The sequence below is a fragment of the Oncorhynchus kisutch genome, unplaced genomic scaffold (genome assembly GCF_002021735.2).
Source record: "Oncorhynchus kisutch isolate 150728-3 unplaced genomic scaffold, Okis_V2 Okis06b-Okis10b_hom, whole genome shotgun sequence".
Taxonomy (NCBI): Eukaryota; Metazoa; Chordata; class Actinopteri; order Salmoniformes; family Salmonidae; genus Oncorhynchus; species Oncorhynchus kisutch.
Window position 1 is genome coordinate 8,416,136 of NW_022261983.1, and position 23,746 is coordinate 8,439,881.

General features: G+C 42.0%; 1 protein-coding gene across 4 annotated transcripts in view; it reads right to left on the minus strand.

The window, feature by feature from the left end:
* Window positions 1–23,746, minus strand: part of rnf213a (ring finger protein 213a) — a 65,451-nt gene that overhangs the window by 31,234 nt on the left and 10,471 nt on the right. For all 4 annotated transcript variants that reach the window (XR_004206792.1, XM_031813778.1, XM_031813779.1 and 1 more), the window contains exons 10-41: window positions 22,981–23,190; window positions 21,206–21,398; window positions 19,968–20,023; window positions 19,695–19,872; window positions 18,722–18,889; window positions 18,517–18,615; window positions 18,305–18,427; window positions 17,582–17,765; window positions 15,020–15,193; window positions 14,592–14,744; window positions 13,811–14,430; window positions 13,158–13,317; window positions 12,709–12,926; window positions 12,450–12,587; window positions 12,043–12,207; window positions 10,587–11,871; window positions 10,284–10,462; window positions 9,992–10,147; window positions 6,288–9,905; window positions 5,928–6,052; window positions 5,712–5,825; window positions 5,497–5,621; window positions 5,231–5,353; window positions 5,047–5,111; window positions 4,298–4,451; window positions 3,874–4,015; window positions 3,475–3,666; window positions 3,046–3,176; window positions 2,306–2,463; window positions 1,884–2,096; window positions 1,104–1,291; window positions 700–820 (exon numbers count right to left, since the gene is read on the minus strand). Coding sequence is in view for 3 of the 4 variants with exons in the window: in XM_031813778.1 (XP_031669638.1) it covers window positions 700–820; window positions 1,104–1,291; window positions 1,884–2,096; window positions 2,306–2,463; window positions 3,046–3,176; window positions 3,475–3,666; window positions 3,874–4,015; window positions 4,298–4,451; window positions 5,047–5,111; window positions 5,231–5,353; window positions 5,497–5,621; window positions 5,712–5,825; window positions 5,928–6,052; window positions 6,288–9,905; window positions 9,992–10,147; window positions 10,284–10,462; window positions 10,587–11,871; window positions 12,043–12,207; window positions 12,450–12,587; window positions 12,709–12,926; window positions 13,158–13,317; window positions 13,811–14,430; window positions 14,592–14,744; window positions 15,020–15,193; window positions 17,582–17,765; window positions 18,305–18,427; window positions 18,517–18,615; window positions 18,722–18,889; window positions 19,695–19,872; window positions 19,968–20,023; window positions 21,206–21,398; window positions 22,981–23,190 (9,928 nt within the window). In the remaining variant the exon portion in view is untranslated. The remainder of the gene's footprint in view (window positions 1–699; window positions 821–1,103; window positions 1,292–1,883; window positions 2,097–2,305; window positions 2,464–3,045; window positions 3,177–3,474; window positions 3,667–3,873; window positions 4,016–4,297; window positions 4,452–5,046; window positions 5,112–5,230; window positions 5,354–5,496; window positions 5,622–5,711; window positions 5,826–5,927; window positions 6,053–6,287; window positions 9,906–9,991; window positions 10,148–10,283; window positions 10,463–10,586; window positions 11,872–12,042; window positions 12,208–12,449; window positions 12,588–12,708; window positions 12,927–13,157; window positions 13,318–13,810; window positions 14,431–14,591; window positions 14,745–15,019; window positions 15,194–17,581; window positions 17,766–18,304; window positions 18,428–18,516; window positions 18,616–18,721; window positions 18,890–19,694; window positions 19,873–19,967; window positions 20,024–21,205; window positions 21,399–22,980; window positions 23,191–23,746) is intronic.

Below are 23,746 nucleotides of genomic sequence, written 5' to 3' on the forward strand. Positions count from 1 at the left end.
CATTGAAGAGGAGTGGGACAACATTCCACAATCAACAGCCTGATCAACTCTATGCAAAGAAGATGTCTCACTGCATGAGGCAAATGGTGGTCACACCAGATACTGAGTGGTTTTCTGATCCCCACATTTTTTTTAAGGTGTCTGTGATCAAGAGATTCATATCTGTATTCCCAGTCATGTGAAATCCATAGATGAAATGAATGTATTTCAATAGACAGATTTCCTTATGTGAACTGAAACTCAGTAAAATCTTATTGCATTTATATTTTAGTTCAGTATATTATTCTGATATTAGCCCAGGCAAATCAGAGGAGTGGTGTGGTTACCTGTTACACTGACTAAAATAGACCACTGAAGGGCACCATTTTATTTAACTAGGCAAGTCAGTTAAGAACAAATTCTTATTTACAATGACGGCCTACACTGGTCAAACCTGGGCCAATTGTGCGCCGCCCTATGGGACTCCCAATCACGGCCGGTTGTGATACAGCCTGGATTCGAACCAGGGTGTGTGTAGTGAAGCCTCTAGCATGGAGATGCAGTGCCTTTGACCGCTGCGCCACTATACAGTACTATACATACAATAAAAGGAGGTTTCCCAGACACAGATTAAGCCCAATCCTGGATTTAAATCATTTTTGATGGAGATTCTCAATTGACATCATTATTCCTATAGGTATGACCCCAGACCACACTGACCTGGCACAACCCTCTGGTGTGCTCCAAGACCAGAGGCTTCAGCTTCTTCTCCACCTCCTCGATGCCCAGTAACATGTGCTCCACAAACAGAGACAGGGTGACGACGCGGTTCCACCCAGTCCTACAGAAACCACAGAAAAAACAAGTCACAAAAAAAATACAACTGGCATTCTGTTGTTCTAAAGTTTTAGCAGCTACCAAAAAATACAAAACTGCCCTTCAGATGACTGGACAGCTTTACACTTCTTTTAAATCAAAATTAAATAAAGGGACAATGCAACAAACAGAAAATAACAGTTGATAAATAGAGTCAGTTTATATACTGGCCATGTCAATGTCATTGTGTCAACCTTGACATTCAAGTTCCAGGTCATTGAGATTGAATAGAATCCCTGTTAACTCACTGAACTCTGTGGACCATGGCCACGCTCCTGTCCTTATAGTGTCTCAGATTCTCCTCGGAGCAGACCAGCTCGATGGGGACCTGGAGCCTCTTGACCTGTCTGAGCCAGACCAGCCGCTGGCCGTCTGTGTCCAGAGCCTGGGGCTCCAGGTACTCTACACAGGCCACGGCCGCATACACGTCCAGCACCTGGGGAGTTAACGCATGCTTTGAGGGGTAACGCAGTCTCGTGTAGCTAGACATTGCATTATCACGTTGGCTCTGCATCCTGGCAGAGGAGAACATAGATGCTAGGCACACAAGGCTATGGTCAATGCAAAATGACACACTGCAGAGGAATATACTTAAGACATCCTTGTTCCTGAAAATGTTTTATATTAACACAAGTATTCGTGCCAATACAACACAAGCCACACAGCATAAAGGAGTGATATTACAGCAAGCATCTCCCCTACGCTGGAGCTAAAACACTAATATTTACCTTCCATTTCATCTCTACCAGCATTCAAAAGACTGGAAGAAAACAAAAGTATCATTGCTTGAAATAAAATGAAGAATCCCTTTAACGCTGAACTGGCCTGCTATACTAGACTTCAGTGGAGGCTGCAGAGTGGAGGACGGCTCATAATAATGTGTGCTGCTCCTGGTTTTAATTTCAAGATCTTCACACCTAGAAGCCTCGCGCTCTGCTTACGCTGGCCCACAGTTTGGACTCCAGTGCAGCTGGTATAGAACATAGTGTTTTCCCAACGCCCCAGTGGAACTTCCCAGTAATACTGACCAGTTCATCCCCCTCTCTGGCATGTGTGTTCCCCCGGAGGACCTGGGCCAACTGGGGCTCCATGCTGATCATCCTGGACAGGTTCTGCAGGCGGTTCTTAAACTCATGGTAGGCAGCGTGGACCCAAGGCAGCGAGGTCACTTCCTTCCCCATGACGTCATCGTGACGCAGCCGCAGCTCGTTCACACAACAGGTCAAGGCACCGCAAAGGAGCTGGAAGATTGGTTAGGATGTATGGATGCGTACACACACACAAACTAATAATTAACACCTTGAAATAACAATTCAATTCATCTTTATTTAGGCAGGACTCTCCAGTCAGAAACAGACATCCATGTATTCCAATGATTGCTGGGATCCATAAAAACAGACTAATGACATCATTTTATAAATGTTGAAAGTAAAACAATGAAACTCATTACCTGCAGATCCTCCTGACAGGTCACATTCATGGTCATGGAGATGAAATCCTGCAGGTACCTGTGGAAGAACTCAGCCTGCATCTCCGGGTCTGCCTCTGAGATGTAGCGGCCCAGTGGGGTCTTCCTAAAGAACTCCTCAAACTGGCCCTGAGTGTGACCTGAACATCCCAGAAACACCATAACTAGGTTAAATGAAGAGAAAATAACATCATTCCTAGATAGAGACCTAGTACTGAAGAATTATTGAACACAACACATAGACTACAACCAGGGATGTAGCAGTAAAACAATGCTGAACGTTGGTCAAAACGTAATGCCCTATTCACTAAATAAATTAACGATCCTCCAATACAACCCCTGGTTACAACATAACAGGGTTCCCAAACTGGAGGCCTTAAGGTTTTCTGATAAAAAAATAGAATACGTTTTTATTTTCGTTGTTGGACATCAGACTGTAAAAACACCAGGACATCAGCTCCAAGTGATTTAAATTGAAGAAATCTGTTCCAAAGTATTCCCACGCATAACAGAGAGAGACGTGATTGTATACAAATGTAAGCAAGGTTTGAAATGATTATGTATTAGTCAAACATATCTGTTTGGGCTTCTTGCAGTCTACAAATTATTTGTAATTATGTTCCGGCCCCCCAACAAAAAAAGAAAATGGTCCCTCGGCTGAATCTAGTTGATGATCTCTGACAAATAAGTTAGACGTATGAGGTATTGTCATAACCCACTACCTTCATGCTGGAGAGCATGGACCCAGAGTTCATCCAGGTAGTCCCTGATCCTCCAGCTGAAGGGCATGATACAGCCGATGTTCTTGTCCAGCCCAATGTAGTTCTGGACCAGGATGGTCTTTGACTCTGAACTGGGACAGGAAGGGAGGGGTTAATATAGAGTAGCAAGAGCGAGGGAGTTGTTGATTCACTGACATTCTAGAATCAGAGCTGACAGAAGACAGCATCTCTAGTCTTGAACACAGAAATATAATTACTAGAAGGGACAAAGCCCCTCAGACCATGGTAATTTGACTGGAATACTCAATATGGCCGCCGGTCCACCCATTGTAGAACAACAACTTGATTAGAAATGGCTGTTCTTGTCATTTGATTTCTATGCTCTCTAGTCCAACAACATAACCATTGCTGTGACGGTACAGTACTTACTTGCGGTCCAGTTTTGTGTAGGGAACCTCGAGTAGTTTGTCGTTCCCAAAGATGTCCAACCAGAGTTTCTTAACTGCCTCTCCAGAGTTGGAGTCCTGCAGAATGTCCAGGTTGCGGTCGCGGTCGATGACAGAGACCAGCTGGGCCAAGAAGGGAATAACCACAGCCTGCACCCTTTTCCATAGGGTGTGTCTGGTACAAAAAGTAGAAAATCAGTTTAGTAGAGCCGTTTATGGGCAATATGGTACAAGGCTAAATGTATGGTTATTTGGCCAATCAAAAATATCTTATGTCCCTTTTAAAGAGTTAGTTGAAAAAAGTTATCTTTAAAGTCTCTTTGAATTTACAATGAGGATTTGTACTGGCATAAGAGGTTTTGAAATCATAGTGGTCACTCACCTGAATGTCCCTCCTTCCTGCAGTGCGTCAATGTTGGACGCCTCCTTGATGACCCAGTTATTTGAGGACAGTTTGAGCGTGTTGTCATCATGGGTCGACAGCAACGAGTGAAGACGTCTCTTCACGGTCCTCAGAAATTCAGCTGTTCAAGAACATTCATAGTCTGAGTATTATCATTGAGAATGGAATGCATGTCAATGATGACCCATTGTTGTTCTGTATCCATGCAAGCTTGGATATGGTAATGCTAGAGAAGTATGGAGAACGCTTGTAGAGTCTCTCAATTTTCAAACTTCTCCGGCGCTAGCACGCACTACTGCTTAGATATAGCACGCCAATGGGTAAACTTATTACTACAAGAAAAATCTCCAAGTCGCTTCAAAAATCTAAAAATAAACAATTAGTACTACAGTAGTTATCCTACCTCTTATTTGTTGGTTGTCAGTCAGGAGTGTGAGCAGGATCTCCACTCTCCTGGTACTACGGACTCCACCCTCCAGCTGGTCTCTGAGCATGCCCACTGCGCTCTGCACACAGCTACGTACCAGCGCCGTGGTGTCCACAACACTCCTCCAGCTCTGCAGTAGGAACATGGTCAAGACACATGAAACACGAGGAAGGTGTTCCAAAACAACATGGTTTGTTTACAGTAAAACAGAGTTTCTTAACCCATAACATGGGTTATGTACACATGATATTTAAATGGTGCTACAAACAGGATTGTTTTGAATTTTTGCAGTATTACTGTTATATTTACAAGAGGGAGTCCATCATACAGAATACCAAAACAATATTGTAGCAAATAATAACACCTAAATATTCAAATGTTAAGTCTAACATCCAAAAGTGCATCCTCTTTTAAAGCGTTAGATTATATCTCAGTTTATAATGCTAAATAGTGTAGACCTGTCATATTGGCCCTTTCAACCAAAATTATGATGATTTCTACACTGTTTGTGCAATTTCAGTGCTTGTTTTGTCACAAACTGAAATTGAGTGTGGAATTTTAGCAACCAGGAAATTACATTTGCGATTTGCACTAAATAACACAGCCACGAAGTCAGAACGGCAATCCCATTTCGACAACGGATGCCCCTCTGGCGAAGAGAAATCAATAGACAAATATCACAGCCAATCACAACACTGGCGGGTAAGTAATGGTGTAAAACTCACTGTTTGGTCTTCATGTTCCAATTCCTGTTGCTCTGTCTCAGTGTACATGTCATCTACCTCCATCGCTGTGCATAAACATACAAGGCTCTTTTAACTATGTCAACAGGTCATTTTTTCTGAAGAAGTGTATCAGTACGAAGACATTTTGTCATGATCATCAATACGAGTCTTAAAGGTCATTCACCTTCAGGCTCATCCTTTTTCTCCTCAAACAGTTGACTGATGGTAAGGTTTCTCAAGGCTTTGATATCTGACACAATATCTTTCGATCTTCTGAGGTCATCAATATGAACCGACCTCCAGGGGTCTATATTGGATTTAGAAAAAAGAATAACTTCATAAACGTTTTTTTTTTTACAAAAGTTTTCAATCTCAGATTGTCTTTTGAGCACGTATCCCATTTCAACATGTTCTAATGTTGCACAATGTTTGAACCAACGATAACTTCACCTCCATGAAATCCAACATAGGATGTCCCTCCTTCCATTCTTGGCAATTTAGTGATGAAGTAGACGAAGACCTTGCCTCCCATCTCCACTTGTCTTGATTTGTTGATTTCATTGATGGCAGAATATCTGAAATGAATTAGATAAAATATTAGATATAATCAGATTTCGGTTTTAAAATGTATTTATTTAATGACATGTATTCCAGACTTCACTTACTTGGCGGAGGCAATGAGATTTGCACTGTGTGACTCTTCATCAAAATCTGACTGGATGATCAGGATTTTGTTGCCAGATGTATTCTCTCTCCCATTTCCAGATGTGAGGAAATGACTAAGAAGAGAGCAATGTTTTTAACCTGACCAAAAGGTTTCAACTCAACGGCTAATGGACAATCAATAAAGCATGATGAGGATGAACTAAAAGGTGTCAAACCTGATCTTCTTGAGGAAGGAGTGCTCAGTGTCAAACTGCTGAAGAGAGAGAAGCTCGACATTGTTCACGACCTCTTCCAGTGGCTCAACATCTGATGCTGTTAAAAGTCTGGAAAAGGTAGTCACCTTGGAAAGTAAAATAAAATAAAAATAGGACTATATAAACAAACATTTAATAAGAGTTATATAATGTCATGTCCTAAAGTTGCCAGAGTTTTCAGAAATCCTGGTTGGAGAATTCCCTCCTGATTACGTGAATCCCCCAATCAAGATTTGTGAAAAAACTAAGAATTATTGCAATATTGAAAGCCTACATGTGATTGTGGTAATAAAAAAAATAATATATATAACAAATTGTTACCTCTGTGAAGGAGGAATGGCACTGCTCGTCCTGTTGAGTGTGAGAGAAGATGAAGTCGGCCAAAGAGCTGTGCTTCTGGTCCTCAAAGTAGATCCTGGCCAGATGTTCACTCTCCACCCTGGGGAGAACAGTGCAGTCCAGCCGAACCACCGAGTCTGGAGTGGCACAGTTCAGAAGGATCAGTTTGGCCTCGTCCAGGACTCTTCTTTGGGGCTCGGAAATGTCTGTCTCTCCCCTTTGCTTCTCTGTCATTTGGAGGACCACCGAAGCACACGTGTCGGAATGGTAGCCAATGAAAACGTCAGGAGGTAGGTACTTGTATGTCTGGGGGGCCATGGTGTGTTGGTTATTGAGGGCCACAAACTGCCCAACCCATTTCTCCAACTCCACAACAACTGCTCTTTGTTCCTCCTTGAGAACTGTATGGATGTCCAGATAGTGCTTCTCAAGCCTGTTGATGAGAGGGATTGGAAACTGTTTGTAGACCACCTCTTTCTCCTCAATGACAATGAGCCTGAAGTCTTTGTGTACTCTGCATTTGACACGATGTGTCCCCAGTCCCAGGTCAACGTACTTCTGTCCTCCCAAGCAGACGTAGTACTGGTTCAGAGCATCGTAGAGACTTTCGTAGAGGTTCTGCAAGTTCAGGAGAACGACGGTTCGACCGGTTTCCATGCAGATCTTGACTCGGTTGATGTTGCGGCAGATCTGGGTGTACTCTTGGTCCTTGGGGAAGCTAGACCCGAAGATAATCTCTGGCTGGCAGCTCTCGGAGAAGAAAGTCTGCTGCAGGATCTGTAGTGCTGCATAGTTCTTGGTCAGAACTAGCAAGTAGCGGCACTCATCCTCCTGGCCAATCGCAGAAATGTTTTGTCTGACAAGATCGATGGTGCTGATGCTCTCCAGATTCAGGTTGATCTGTATCTTCTGGAGCCTTTGGGTGAAGACTGTGACTGCATCCACGTCGTCCCTGCCACTGAAGTTCCTGAGGACCGCCTCCACAATCTTCTCTGCACTAGGCCTCTGTTCGGAAGCCTTGGTCACTGCAAAAACCATCTTGATCAAGCTGTAGTAGTCACGCAAACCAAAGAAACCTTTCCCTTGTTTACGGCAGATGTTTAGGTAGGCCCTGGCAAAGGGTTGGAAGAAATCCCTGACCTTCTCCAAAATCATTGTGTCAGACGAGCATATGCCTTTAGCGCTCTCAATCAGCTCTTTCTCATCGGGGTCGCAACGTGAGACGAAAATGCCTCTATTCATCTTCGCAGGATCCAAAGCCCAGTTGGAGATGCCGATGAATCCAACCTTTTTGTGCGGTAGCGGCTCATCATCGATGCATCCCTCTTCTAGCAGAGGATGGAGGGTTTTCAGGGGCATTTTGGGAGAATCCTCAGCCAAGCCAATCTCATCCAGCACCACCACAGATATATACTCGTTCAGGTTCTTCCCCTCCTGGAAGCGACCACATTGCTTGAATGTGTTGATGATGCCCTCCGGTGTGGAGTGAGGGCTGCACTGGAAGGACACCAGGTGAATCTGCTTAAGCCTTTTGTAGAGGTCAGAGTGTGCGGCTTGGCCCTGCATGGCGTCTGCCACCAAGGTTTTAGACAGAGATTTTGAACTCCCAGGTTTCCCCACCAAGAAGAGGGGGATTCTCAGCTCTATACAGACCACCATCATGAAGACATTCTCTTTCAGAGCGTTGTTTCGTGCAATAGTTTCGCCCAAGGGCACTCCGCTCAGAAGGAGATCCTGCATGAGGGATATCTCCTGCATCACTTTGAATGGGGTGTAGGTTTCAGTGAGGTATTTGCAGATTCTCTGTCTGTACTTGTCCTTGTTTTCCAAACAGGCATGGTAGCATATTCCCAGAGCCATCACTACAGACCACAAGACTGGGTCTCTTGCTTCTGGCTCCCTCTGGTTCCTCTCACTCCTCTCTGCGTTTTGATTTCTCTGATACTGATTTAGCTCAGCAAGCAGCATCGCATGGTTTTTGTAGAACCACACAAAGGCTTGCATGCAACGTTCTACATCCCTCAGACTTACGAAGCTACATTCGTCTTTCCTTGTCCGCATGTACCTCTGCGAAGCAGACAGGACATCCGCGATCAACCTGGTGTATACTATATCAATTGTGTTGGTCTCAACCACCCTCTGGACAATCTGCTGGATGTACATTTTTTCAGTGTGATCATTGAGCTGGCCAAAGTCCCACACCAGAGGTATCATGCTGGGGGGCAAGGCCTGGACTCTGTACACCAACTGGCGGAGAGGGATGGAGCCCAGCTTCTCATCAGTCTCTTCAGCTCGGACTCGATATCCCAGTCCAGCAGATTCCAACCTCTGAATCATCTCGTCAGTGTGTTTTCTGTAAGGGTTGCATGCGGCGATGATCTGCAAGCCGCAATGGGGCACCAAACACTCTCCCTCCACTGTATTATCACAGAGGACTTCCTTGATACTGCTGATGGCTTCCGTGGTATTGGCTTCGTCAAAGAAGAGGACAGAGTCAAAGCTGTAGTCTTGTTTGTTGGTGAACGCAATGGCTTCTGCTTCCCGGATTTTGGTGTAGATCATGTCTGAGCTGGTTCCACCATGAACTTTGACTAGCTTCATGTTCTCCGTGGCCACTCCGCTCCTCCTAAGCTCACATAGGAATTTAATGAGCCTTGTCTTCCCACAGCCTGTCTCCCCCATGATGATGACTGGGATGCCACACCTGAAACGCATGTGGATGGCCAGCATCTTCAGTATATTGTCAGTGGTGAGCTCATATGTTTCATCAGGATCAAGAGGCCACTGGATTCCCAAGACATTGCAAAGGCGTTCAATCTTCTCCCCTCTGGGCAGTTGGTCAAAGTCGATATTGAAAGGGACTCTCTGTAACTTTAGACCCTCATACAGCTCTCTGGTCATGATGTCTCTTTTGATCACCCTTCTTGTGGATGGATCGATGGCGTCAACAGAGTTCTGTTCGTTGGGCTGAAGATGGAAGCCAATGAAGGTCATGGACACATGGTCATCGTTGAAGAAGATGTACGGATGTGGTTCTGACTCCCATCTCTTCCTGATCCGGAAGGGTGCCAAGTCTTCATCGCTGACCCCAGTCAGGTCCATTTGCTGCCTCCCGGGGCTCTGGTCAGAGATGCTGAGGGACGGTGTGGCAAAGTCCTTGGCCATCAGAATCATGAAGTCCACCACAAAGTTCTTGAATCCCTGGAGGGTGTCCCCGGTGAAAGAGGCATCACAAAAGACTGACGTCTCACAGTCTCGTAGTTGAAGGTTTAGGAACCATGCGAAATTCCTTAACTCGGCCCACGATGGGTCCATTATGCCACAGAACATAAAGAGCATCTGTAGACATTCTACATAGGTGCCTTCCACCCCATTGTACATGAAGGTGTCCAGGTCGATTTGATTATGGAAACGCGTCAGATACTGGTAGGGTCGTTGGTATGCTTCACTCCTGAACTCTTTGTCATCCATGAATGGATCTTCAAGCTTTACAAAAGAGGGGTCCTCCCGCATCCTCATTTCCAGATCTAGAACCTCTTTTGGTGGGCGGCAGAAGACATTTGGGAACACATCCAGGAATGTGGAGTTGGCACGTGCATTCTGTATATAAAGAAAGTGTGAGTGTTCTTTTTCTCTTATCACAATGAAAATGTATGGGATTTAACACCAAGAGACTAAATATTTACCGTTCTTGGGCCATTTCTGGGCAAGTTTACTGTTGACTGTAGGATCTCAATGACATAAAGCTGTTTGTTGCTCCATTTCCACATCCTTCCCTCAGAATCCATCAAATATCCCAAGACCAACAGTTTAAAGAGAAACTCATAGAGGCCTTTCCGCACCTGTTGATAAAACATGTTTAAAAAATAATTTCATCAAAATATCACTAAATGAATCTAATTGGTAAACATTCTATCAAAAAATAGTTAAACTATCACTAAACAAATTATAATGACCAATAGGCTACAGTATATTTACCGAAGATGTGACATCGAAGTGGAAGATGAGCTCTTTCGACTTGGGGGTATTCAGCAGAGACTGAAGAATAACATTCTCATCAACCCTTGGCTCGATCAAGCGGATGCATTTCAGCAGTGACGGCTTCTTGGTGGAGTGTTTCAGTTTTTCATACAGCCTCTTGATGTAAAGGGACTTACCTGAAAGTGCGAAGAACATGTCATTATTTTAAGCATAAATCCAGTGGATAAGTAGGATATATCAAACCACCAATTCAATGATCAACACAGGAGTTTACATAAACTGAAGGCCAAATATACTCACCAACTCCAGCTCTACTGGACGACACAACTCCAACAAACATCCTGTCCTTGAACACAGCAGCAGCACTGCTCTGATCTGACGGGACCGTGTAGTGTTTGTTGAGGTACCTCTGGATGCTGCTCAGGGGTTCCTGGGGCACCATGTGTAACCTGTACTGGCTGAAGGCTGAGGGAAGGTAGGCATGCTCTCTGTCCGAGCTGCAGATGATCACGAGCCTGTAGTCCTTCCTGCTCTGCATTTTAATTCGCTGGAAAAAGCTTTCCACCTTGGAGCTGACTTCGTAGCTAAGCTGATCGCCGTAGAGCATGGTGTAAATCTTCTCTCCTCTGTAGCCGGCAGTGAGGCAGCGTCTGAGGAACAGCTCCACCTGCTCGTAAGGCGTGGAGGAGTTGCACAGTAGGACCTCATCGTATGTGGGCAGTGGCTCGTGTTTGCTGCTCATGTAAATGGAGATGCAAGAAGTCAGGATCTCGTCGTGTGGGGAAACTATGAGGTTTGGACTTCCGATAGCCAGGCCCTTGGGCATCAATCTTTCAATGCTTTTGTATTTCTTCTCATCAGTCATGTCTCCTTCATTCTCATCACCTATGTTGGCCAGAATTTCTAGCAGTTTTCCTAAGCTTCGGACGTCAAGAGTGTCTTGGAGGAAAGAATTCATGTCTCTCATGTAGGCGTTCCACATCAAGTCCAACTTTCCTGAGCCGCTAATGTGCTCCACAAGACTTGGAAGATTGTCTGAAGAGAGATTCAACTCTCCAATGAAATCCAGACCTCCCTGTACACCGCTCGGCACCTCAACAAAAGTCTGGAAGTCAATGTCCTCATTTTGCACAGGTGGGTTAGTGAGGATCTCGTATTGCAGTGTGTGCCAGGTTTGCCTAAGATCGGAAGCTGTGCAGTTGGGTTTGACAAAGGAGAGCATCATGAGAACTTGGTCCTCCAAAGTCGACACATTCTGCTGAGTCAGCTTACTGCACAGGTACACAATCTGCTCGGCGGTGTAGTAGTTCAGGTAGTAATTGTTGGATCTCTGTTTGTCCATGAAGTCGTTCCAGTACTTCAGACACTTCTCCATCTTCCTGCACAGCTCAGGAAGCTGCTCCACGATGCTGCCCTCCACCATAATCACACTGACAACGCTGCCAAGGTTGAAGTCCATGATGATGCCGGCGTCTTGGCTGAGGGAACTACAGTTGATGTTGGCCTCCCAGTGTCTGAACAGGGGGTTCCCTGCCGTGAACAGGGCAATGAATGCCACAGCTAGCCTCTGGACACTGGCGAAAACCTGAGGAAAAGAACACAAAGTGAATCCTTGTTTATAACATCCCATACCAAATGCTCCTCTCTTCTATAACTATATGACTACCAAGCTCACCCTGAAGAAGAGGCTTCAACCTTAACTGACATGCATGGTTAAATAAAAGGTTAAATTAAAGAAAGAAAAATAGTAGAGTACCTCTGCAAACTGGTCCACCTCACACTGGCCCTGGTCCCCTTTCCCAGACATGAGCATGAGTTTGTTCTGCAGTTCCCTCAGGTCCTCCAGGGAGTAACGGCGCATCTCATGGCCCTCGTCGTGCTCCTCTGGGATCTGCAGTTTCAGGGCCGTGTCCAGGCTCAACTGGAAGGACAAAAAGACAAAAATGATGCTGAAGCATGGCACTGTAGAACTATGACAAATATTCTACTCCACTGAAGTATCATTCTACACACTGGAGTGGTAAACGTTTTAACCGAACTTCAAAGTGTCGGTAAGCAGTTGGAACAAAGTTCTGGCTAAAATGAACATGAGTAACAGATGATAATTCTAAAGATGGTTGAAACTAACAACTGTATATTCTATGGATTGTTGTTCAGGCCTACCTTCTTTTGGTTTTGGGCACTGATGATGTAGATTCCTTTACTGTTGATGGCTGATGCTAAGGAGAGAGAGGATAGTTCCACAGATCCATGGCTGTCCTTCACAGTCTTCAACCACTCCAGGTGGCGTGCTGTGTCACGCTGCAATAAGGACATTCACAGTCAGGTAGTTTTCCACTTTTAAAGGGATAGTTATCTTTTTGAAGTTTTGGCTTATTTAAGGTAGGTTGAAAGTAAGTTAAATATCATAAAACGTCCTCACCAGCTTCTTTGGGAGGTTGTTGTCATTGTCCAATGCCCTCCACAGCTTCTTCAGCACCTCCTTGAAGGCCTGGAAACCGGAGTCTGGCTTCAATTCGTACAGCATCGGAGAGTAACCCAGGACAGCATCATGGAAGCAGGCCACACGGTCCACGTCGAGGTCATTCTCCCCAGCAGAGATGGAAGCCAGGTCAACAAATACTTTAAGTTCGTTGATATCTGGAATAGAGCACAACAGACTGATTAATCCAATAGCACTACATTTATCCCACAATGGGTAATTGTGCAGACAAGCAGTTCAGATACAGTATAACAAATAACATGAGACCTCATGATAATCACATGAAATATAACTACACAAAACATGACTGTCTATTTTCAATAGATACAGTTAGTGACTGATTACTGACAGGTTACTCTCTTGAAGGTAAAGATGATCACCCCGTGTACCTTCAAGAGCCTCTTTAACCCAGATGACAAAGTTTTTCCTGAGGCCGAGCTCCTGGAGACACAGTCTGCGGGGCTCTGTGATGTCCACCAGAACCAGCTTTGTCTGCATCAGGTCATTGTCAATACGATCCAGGTGCTCCCTCTTAAAGTCCTCATGCGTCTGACAACAGAGAAATACAGAATTTGTTTGAGTATTGTTTGTTCTACCAGTACTTGGCTGAATACTTGTTTCTGATTGGCTGAAAGGTTTAATACACAGTTTAGTTCCATGCAGAAAAACGTCACGGGTGTCAGCTCAAATGTAAATTACCTTTTTAAATTCAAGTGTAGCGCGACATCCGCGCGATGCAGTTTGTTTGTTAGCTAGCTCGCATTAATTTGTAAAACCAACTTTTAACGAGCACTGTCATTTTCAGCAGTGGTGGCCAGGACAGTGGTGGCTAGAAAGCTGATACAATGTTGCCTAGTGGCAAAAGCAAACTTGCTAACATTTTCTATGTTTGAGCGGTAGCTTAGGACAGTTGGTTGGCTAGAATAAGTTTATTACCAAGGTAACTAGCTAGCTAGCAACGTCAGTGAATGTGCACAAAACAAGATGACATTTGTTTTAAACCTGTGATAAATAAATGAAATGGCAATTCACACCAACTCACAACTTCTAGCAGTGTCTGCAGGACTTGGAAGTTGCCTTGAAGGTTGAGCGTCTGCTTGACCAACATGATGACCTGAGCAGACTCCACAGCCAGGTGAAGCTCGTGGTACTGCTCAATCTGGTGCACCCTTCTCTGGATCCACTGTTTGTTATCCGACTTGTCGTTTCTGCACATGATATCCAAGTCCTGCGCCAGCTCTTCGTACTTGCCCCTGTAGGCCTTGAAGAGAGTATCGACCTCTTCGAGCCGAAGGCTGCCGTTCTTCAGGCATTTGTAGATCTTATCGTACTTTGCGTAGCAAGGAAGAAAAATATCGCTGTGTATCTCGACTGGTCCTACAAAGTAGTCAACCGATTCCTCAGGGTCATAGTCTTCATCATATGCATCTCTTCTGGCAAGGTCTCGGGCCTGTTTCTCCCAGCACAACTTGAAGATGTAGCTGTCTTTAAATCTGTGCAGAACCTCTGCCATCTCTCTCACGTCGTCCTCAAGTTCGAAGAAGGTGACTACACCGGCCGTTGGAGAAGAGAGTTGGTCAAATGGATGGACCTCCATGAATTGGTCAAGGGTCATTGCTTCGATGTTGGTCTGTAGTCTTGCTTCCAAGCCTTCAAATTGAACTGCAACAGAGGGATAAAGCATGAAAATGATTAGGACCACTGATCAGACTGGCCAAACGCAACCTTCCCTGGAAAGATTTTACTTTCATTCACCCATTTGACTTCTCACAAACACAGACCAGCTTTGTGTGGACTGAATACACACACACAAACACACCCACCTACGACATGTTCCTGTAGTTTGCGGCTCATGGTAAGCAGAACTTCCACCAGCTCCTTCTCATGATAGACAGCTTTCACCTCCTCCTGCCTACACATTAGCAGCCTTTTTATGGGGGCGCTGTCCTTGTAGCGCTCATTCTCCGAAAGACAGTCTGCATTTAGATCAAAAACACACATTTCATAAGCAAACAGCACTAAGACTAATGAAAGAAGACAGCCTTTATCAACATTATGAAATCCTTTCATATGAACAAAGAACTTGGGTTGCAAAATTATGGAAATGTTCCAAAATATGTTTTTATTTATTTATTTATTTTAATCCCGGGTTGAGGAATTCTCAGAGGAAAGAATCTTCCAACCAGGATTTCTGAAAAAGATGGACATGTAATGGACGTTTTCCACCCTAAAAAACACAACCTTTCATTACCTATTTTCAGCAGCTCTGTGAAAGTATCTCTCTTCTCCAAGACGGAGTTGAGCAGTTTGATCCGGATGTTTCCGTGGACCAGCTGGTTGGAGATGGCAGTGAAGGTCGAGATAGCTATGGCCATCCTGTCCCTGGCTTCTTCAGAGAGCTGCTCAATCAGCTTTTCATCTGCACCTAAAACCACATATGATTTACATTACAATACGGGGTAAAAGCAGCTGGATACTGAAACAAGATGGGTTAAATGCTTGAGACAGTTACAGGACTCTCAATTTGAAACCAGAAAGTCTCATTGAGATCACAAAAACTATTAAACACCACATACAATTGAACTCCAAAAACATCACCAGGGTTGGGACACAGTGATGGCCAAAGACGGCCAGAAGAGTCTTTCGGGACCATATGGCAGCCAAAATCATCAAGAAATCAGACCATACACTAAAACAGGTAAATAGACTGATGGAAGAACAGTAAATAGACTGATGGAAGAACAGTAAATAGACTGATGGAAGAACAGTAAATAGACTGATGGAAGGACAGTAAATAGACTGATGGAAGAACAGTAAATAGACTGATGGAAGAACAGTAAATAGACTGATGGAAGAACAGTAAATAGACTGATGGAAGGACAGTAAATAGACTGATGGAAGAACAGTAAATAGACTGATGGAAGAACAGTAAATAGACTGATGGAAGAACAGTAAATAGACTGATGGAAGAACAGTAAATAGACTGATGGAAGGACAGTAAATAGACTGATGGAAGAACAGTAAATAGACTGATGGAAGAACAGTAAATAGACTGATGGAAGAACAGTAAATAGACTGATGGAAGAACAGTAAATAGACTGATGGAAGAACAGTAAATAGACTGATTGAAGAACAGTAAATAGACTGATGGAAGAACAGTAAATAGACTGATGGAAGAACAGTAAATAGACTGATGGAAGAACAGTAAATAGACTGATGGAAGAACAGTAAATAGACTGATTAAAGAACAGTAAATAGACTGATGGAAGAACAGTAAATAGACTGATGGAAGAACAGTAAATAGACTGATGGAAGAACAGTAAATAGACTGATTAAAGAATAGTAAATAGACTGATGGAAGAACAGTAAATAGACTGATGGAAGAACAGTAAATAGACTGATGGAAGAACAGTAAATAGACTGATGGAAGAACAGTAAATAGACTGATGGAAGAACAGTAAATAGACTGATTGAAGAACAGTAAATAGACTGATGGAAGAACAGTAAATAGACTGATGGAAGGACAGTAAATAGACTGATGGAAGGACAGTAAATAGACTGATTGAAGAACAGTAAATAGACTGATGGAAGAACAGTAAATAGACTGATGGAAGAACAGTAAATAGACTGATGGAAGAACAGTAAATAGTCTGATGGAAGAACAGTAAATAGACTGATGGAAGAACAGTAAATAGACTGATGGAAGAACAGTAAATAGACTGATGGAAGAACAGTAAATAGACTGATGGAAGAACAGTAAATAGACTGATGGAAGAACAGTAAATAGACTGATGGAAGAACAGTAAATAGACTGATGGAAGAACAGTAAATAGACTGATGGAAGAACAGTAAATAGACTGATGGAAGAACAGTAAATAGACTGATTAAAGAACAGTAAATAGACTGATGGAAGAACAGTAAATAGACTGATGGAAGAACAGTAAATAGACTGATGGAAGAACAGTAAATAGACTGATGGAAGAACAGTAAATAGACTGATGGAAGAACAGTAAATAGACTGATGGAAGAACAGTAAATAGACTGATGGAAGAACAGTAAATAGACTGATGGAAGAACAGTAAATAGACTGATGGAAGGACAGTAAATAGACTGATGGAAGAACAGTAAATAGACTGATGGAAGAACAGTAAATAGACTGATGGAAGGACAGTAAATAGACTGATGGAAGAACAGTAAATAGACTGATGGAAGAACAGTAAATAGACTGATGGAAGAACAGTAAATAGACTGATGGAAGAACAGTAAATAGACTGATGGAAGAACAGTAAATAGACTGATGGAAGAACAGTAAATAGACTGATGGAAGAACAGTAAATAGACTGATGGAAGAACAGTAAATAGACTGATGGAAGAACAGTAAATAGACTGATGGAAGAACAGTAAATAGACTGATGGAAGAACAGTAAATAGACTGATGGAAGAACAGTAAATAGACTGATGGAAGAAGAGTAAATAGACTGATGGAAGAAGAGTAAATAGACTGATGGAAGAACAGTAAATAGACTGATGGAAGAACAGTAAATAGACTGATGGAAGAACAGTAAATAGACTGATGGAAGAACAGTAAATAGACTGATGGAAGAACAGTAAATAGACTGATGGAAGAACAGTAAATAGACTGATTAAAGAACAGTAAATAGACTGATGGAAGAACAGTAAATAGACTGATTAAAGAACAGTAAATAGACTGATGGAAGAACAGTAAATAGACTGATGGAAGAACAGTGAATAGACTGATGGAAGAACAGTAAATAGACTGATGGAAGAAGAGTAAATAGACTGATGGAAGTACCGTGTAGCTGGAAGATGTTCTTGGCGGCTGTCCAGGAGAGCAGGTGTTGAAAGACCACGTCGTCGTCTTCGTGGTAATTACCACGCTCATCTCTCGGCCAGGACTTCTGGATGATGGTTGAGATGAGTTTGCCAAACTTATAGTTGATCTTCAACCGGTCAAAGAGTTTACCCTCAGACTTGCTCTGTGTGAGAAGAAAAAAACATTGAAGAGATTGAGATTTGTACAGGATATGAATTACTAAAATAAGAGATTAGGTTTATGTCATAGCCAACTTCTTCATCAAGGTTTATTTTCCATTTCATTCAGAAGCGGATGAGTTTAATATGGGCTCATACCTGCTTATAAAAGATCAAAAGTTTGGACACTCATTCATTTTTCTTACATTGTAAAATAATAGTGAAGACATGAAAACTATAAAATAACATATAGAATCATGTAGTAACCAAAATAGTGTTAAACAAATCAAAATATATTTTAAAGTAGAGATTCTTCAAAGTAGCCACCCTTTTCCTTGATGACAGCTTTTTGATTTGTTTGACACTTTTTTGGTTACTACATGATTCCATGTGTTATTTCATAGTTTTGATGTCTTCAGTATTATTCTACAATGTAGAAAATAGTGCAAATCAAGAAAGACCCTGGAATGAGTAGTTTTGTCCAAACTTGACTGGTACTGTATATTGAATCTGTATTTAAGTCAAGTGTAACCAGTCTACTTACCTGGCACAGTGAGGTGACAGCTTCTAGGGCACATTTCTCGATAGTCTTGGCTACGTGAGGGTGAGATTCATTCAGGACCTCAATCTTGGAACAGTAGATCTCTATCTGATCCAGAGGAGACTCCTAGAAGTGCAGAAAAGGTATTTCAGTCATTTCACCAATGGATATTTCAGTCTGATCTCAATTCTACTGTATGTGTGGAAGTTTCATACCTGTTTCAATTTGCCCTCCAAGTCCCTAGTGAACGTTTGTCTCCATTCTTTTGTGAAATCGTCATTGGCGAACTTGAGAGAGATTATGTTGTTCCACATCTGGCAAATAAAAAAAGAGCAGTCAGTAAAAAAACAAACAATCCGGAACTACACATGAAAAAATACAAATCACGATTTGCACAACAAAAATGAATCATTTTCTCACCTCTATCTCTGTGGTGACATTTACACTGAGGTACAAGGTGGTCACACTCCTGGCTAGCAACCGGTCTCTGAAGGTTGTGCCGATCCAGGATCTGACGATCACCATCGCCTCGGATAGCAGATCCAGCTCCTTGGCATGCATATGCTCTCTTTCCACATCCTTAGTTGCCTTGAAAGGAATGATAAGTTATTTCCATCCTTTTTCGGAAATGTCTCAACCATAGAAATACAACTACTAGAATGGACAAAGACCCTCAAACCACAGCAATTTGTCTGGAACACTCATGGGTACACTCAATATGGCCACCGGTCCACCCATGACAGACAATTGACTTAAATGGGAATGTCCGTTCTAGTAAATATTGTTCTATGGTCTGAACTAGTCAGTTCCGGATAGCAGATCCAGCTCCTTGGCATGCATATGCTCTCTTTCCACATCCTTAGTTGCCTTGAAAGGAATGATAAGTTATTTCCATCCTTTTTCGGAAATGTCTCAACCATAGAAATACAACTTCTAGAATGGACTTGCACCAAAACTCTGGTATTTGTCCTTTTAGAGCTTGTTCTCCATCTTCTTTTTAAATAGTGAACCAACATGTTTTGAAACTATTATTTCCCCGACTTGATCAAAACTCGTTGTTCTCCTGCTCTCTCTTATCGCTCTGCAGCAGACATATAGTGAGCAATATGTTTGGAACATAGAATCGCAGTAAAGAATCATGATCCATATAGAATCCCAATACATATCGTATCGGCACCTATGTATTATGATAATATAGTATTGTGACATCCCTGAAAATTCCCCGAAATAGAAGATAGTGGTCAGATTCAAAGACGTCTTTCTTAATGTGTTTTCTGTTTAATAAATAACCTTGTTATCTAGAGAGTCAGTACATACATACTGTTGGCCAACCGCTTATCTTGGGCAAAGTCTAAATGAGTCATCAGACATTTTCTACTTGAACTCCACATACCTGTGACTCAAAGGCCCGGGCAAACTCAGATATTGAGACAACCATGTTCATGCATGCCACAGGGATGTCTGTGAAGTTCTGCGTGTAGGTTGAAGTGGATCGGACTCCTTTGCAGATCTTCTCAAGAAGCTTCACTGCAGTTGCCAAGCACTCTCTGCCATACGCCTCACTAAAACAACTGCAACCACAAAAAACAGTGGATGTTGTACAATAACTATCATCAAAGATCAAAAGGAAAGGAGTGAACCAGATGAGTTACAGTAAGTCAATCACCTGTATTTCTCCTCGATGAGATTGCTTTGAATATGTGAGAGAGTGTCCGACACATACTGCAGGGCAGAAATAAACACATTGTTAAAAAACACGTTGATTTGAAACTTTCAATGCTCTATAATACTTTTAAACACATTCTGGGTTTATTGGATAGAGATAGAGGAGAGAGGATGCTGAAAAGGCTGTGGGTCGGATTCAAACCCATGCTGCAGGAGTATATGATATGTACTCCTATATATACACTCCTCTGTTCTGGAGGCAGCGGCTAAGACCGCTAAACTACCATAGCCCACTCCTACAGGGTATTACTTCTTCAACTAGTTATAAAAACAACTGATTGGATGTAGCTATATAGCAGACTTACCAGTAGCTCAATGGGCTTTATATACTGTGCCTTAAGAAAGTATTCACACCTGACTTGACTTTTTCCACCTTTTGTTGTGTTACAGCCTGAATTTAAATTATGATTACATTCAGATTGTCACTGGCCTAAACAGAATACCCCATAATCTCAAAGTGGAATTATGTTTCTCAAATGTTTCACTAATTCATTAAAAATACAAAGCTGAAATATCTTGAGTCAATAAGTACAACCTTTTTGTTATGGCAAGCCTAAATAAATGAGAGTAATAATTTGCTTAACAAGACACATAACCAATCAGTTGAAATAATCAGCTAAAATGGAATGGAGGTAAGCATCCTAGATTAAAAACTTGTTCAGTCTACTTTCCACCAGACACTGGTAGATGAAATCACCTTTCAGCAGGACAACAACCTAAAACACAAGGCCAAATCTACACTGGAGTTGCTTACCAAGAAGACAGTGAATGTTCCGGAGTGGCCAAGTTACAGTTTTGACTTAAATCTACTATAAAATCAATGGCAAGACCAGAAAATGGTCGTCTAGCAATGATCAACAACACATTTGACAGAGCTTGAAGAGATTTGAAAAGAATAAATGGGCAAATGTTGCACAATCCAGGTGTGAAAAACTCCCAGAAAGACTCACAGTTGTAATTGCTGCCAAATGTGATTCTAACATGTATTGACTCTTGGGGTTTAATATATTTGTATATTTCTTTAAACAAAATGTTAGAATATTTTGTGTAGATCGTTAACAAGTAAAGTAAATTCATTTTAATCCCACTTTGCGACACAACAAAATGTGGAGTAAATCAAGGGGTGTGAATACTTTCTGTAGGCAATGTAGTCAGGGGGGAAACTAGTGTCCAGCTCACCTGCTTGTTGCTATAGGTGACATCTTGAGGGGCCCTCAGAGTGAAGACTTGGAGCAGGTCCAGCAGTTCCACGTTGATGAGTATGCTGCATTCCACCAAGTCCTCTATGGTCAGCAGACACATCCAGGACCGAGACACTAGTCTGTCCACCTCAACCAGATGGCCATTGTTTTTCATGAGATTCAACATCGCTCTAAAAAAGAAAAGAAAGGAGGGAATAAAGATGGGATATCATCAATAAAAAATCTAAATGATATACAGTGCCTTCAGAAAGTATTCAGACCCCTTTACTAGTTCCACATTTTGTTACATTACAGCCTTATTCAAAAATTAAAACTACTCAGCAATCAACACACAATAACCCATAATGACAAAGCGAAAACAGGTTTAGATTCTTTTTACAGATGTATTAAAAATAAAAAACAGAAATACCTTATTTATATAAGTATTCAGACCCTTTGCTATGAGACCAGAAAATTGAGCTCAGGTGCATCCTGTTTCTGTTGATCATCCTTGAGATGTTTCTACAACTTGATTGGAGTCCACATGTGGTAAATTAAATTGATTGGACATGATTTGGAAAGGCACACACACCTGTCTATATAAGGTCCCACAGTTGACAGTGCATGTCAGAGCAAAAACCAAGCCATGAGTTTTTTTTTTATCCTCAGCAATCTACACACAATACCCCATAATGGCAAAGCGAAAACAGGTTTTTAGAATTTTGGAAAATGTACAACTAAAAAACACACTGTTGTTCAAAAGTTTGGGGTCACTTAGAAATGTCCTTGTTTTTGAAAGAAAAGCAAATTTTTTGTCCATTAAAATAACATAAAATTGATCAGAAATACAGTGTAGACATTGTTAATGTTGTAAATGACTATTGTAGCTGGAAACCGCAGATTTTTTTATAGAATATCTACATACAGACGGACATTATCAGCAACCATCACTCACTCCTGTGTTCTAATCCAAGTTTATCATTTAAAAGGCTAATTGATCATTAGGAAACCATTTTGCAATTATGTTAGCACAGATGAAAATTAAATAGTACCTGACAAAAAAAGTGTTTTTCTTTCAAAAACAAGGAAATGTCTAAGTGACCCCAAACTTTTGAACAGTAGTGTGTTTTTTTTTTTTATACATTTGCAAAATTCAAAAAGGCACTCGCACATCTGAGCAATCTAATGTGCAGGTGCATGGCAACAATTGAACAAGATGAAGGAAAAAGGAAACCGCACACTGCTCTTGATAGTATCACTGATATTTAATAAGCTTTACGTATCGGCCTCACGGCCTTTGTCAGAGCTTTTGTAAAAAAAAATACATTTGCACCCTTATGTAGACCTAGCCCCACCCACATCCGTTCCACACATCGAATGGGGTTGGAGGCAAAGGAAAAACAAATAAGTTCTACCAAATATATCAATATGCATTTGTACATTTGCAAAAGTTCTAAAAACCTGTTTTCGCTTTGCCATTATGGGGTATTGTGTGTAGATTTCTGAGGATTTGTAAAAACATTTTATCAATTTTAGAGTAAGGCTGTAACGTAACAAAATGTGGAAAAAGTGAAGGGGTCTGAATACTTACCCGACGGCAATATGTATAATATATATATATATTTTTAGGAATTTCTACAGGGTATTTAATTTCTTTGCTTGTTTACCAAAAAAGGAACAGGTCATAATTACGAAAGGCCAAACCTTTAGCGTCATCTAGTGAGACAATAAGAATGGTTTTCTAATACCACCGGGAGAATAGAAGTACGGTACCTCCTGTCCTGGCTGTTGTGTGTCATGTAGTCTGCTTTGAGGCCTTGGAGGCCCGCCCAGGACTGCTCGTACTTGGGGGTGACTGTGGTAGATATGGGTGTGAACGGTTTGGAGGATCCCTTGAGGAGGTGGAGCAGGGGGAGCACCAAAATCCACCGGGGCCCTTCAGTCTTCACACTGTTGATCAGAGCCACCAACATGTCTGGCAGGCTAGTGCAGAGAAAAATACAACAGGTTGATTTACACACAAAAATAAATGCATCAGCATTAACTCATCCGTCAACTCATCCACTAACTCAGCATCAACTCATCCACTAACTCAGCATCAACTCATCCACTAACTCAGCATCAACTCATCCACTAACTCAGCATCAACTCATCCACTAACTCAGCATCAACTCATCCACTAACTCAGCATCAACTCATCCACTAACTCAGCATCAACTCATCCACTAACTCAGCATCAACTCATCCACTAACTCAGCATCAACTCATCCACTAACTCAGCATCAACTCATCCACTAACTCAGCATCAACTCATCCACTAACTCAGCATCAACTCATCCACTAACTCAGCATCAACTCATCCACTAACTCAGCATCAACTCATCCACTAACTCAGCATCAACTCATCCACTAACAAGCACCTTGTTAGAAACTGTTTTGAGAAGATGTGTATAAAATATATTACTCAGTTTGACTAATACAAATGATTACATCTTGTATAAAAATAAACAATAATCATAATGTCTGCAATAGGCAAAAA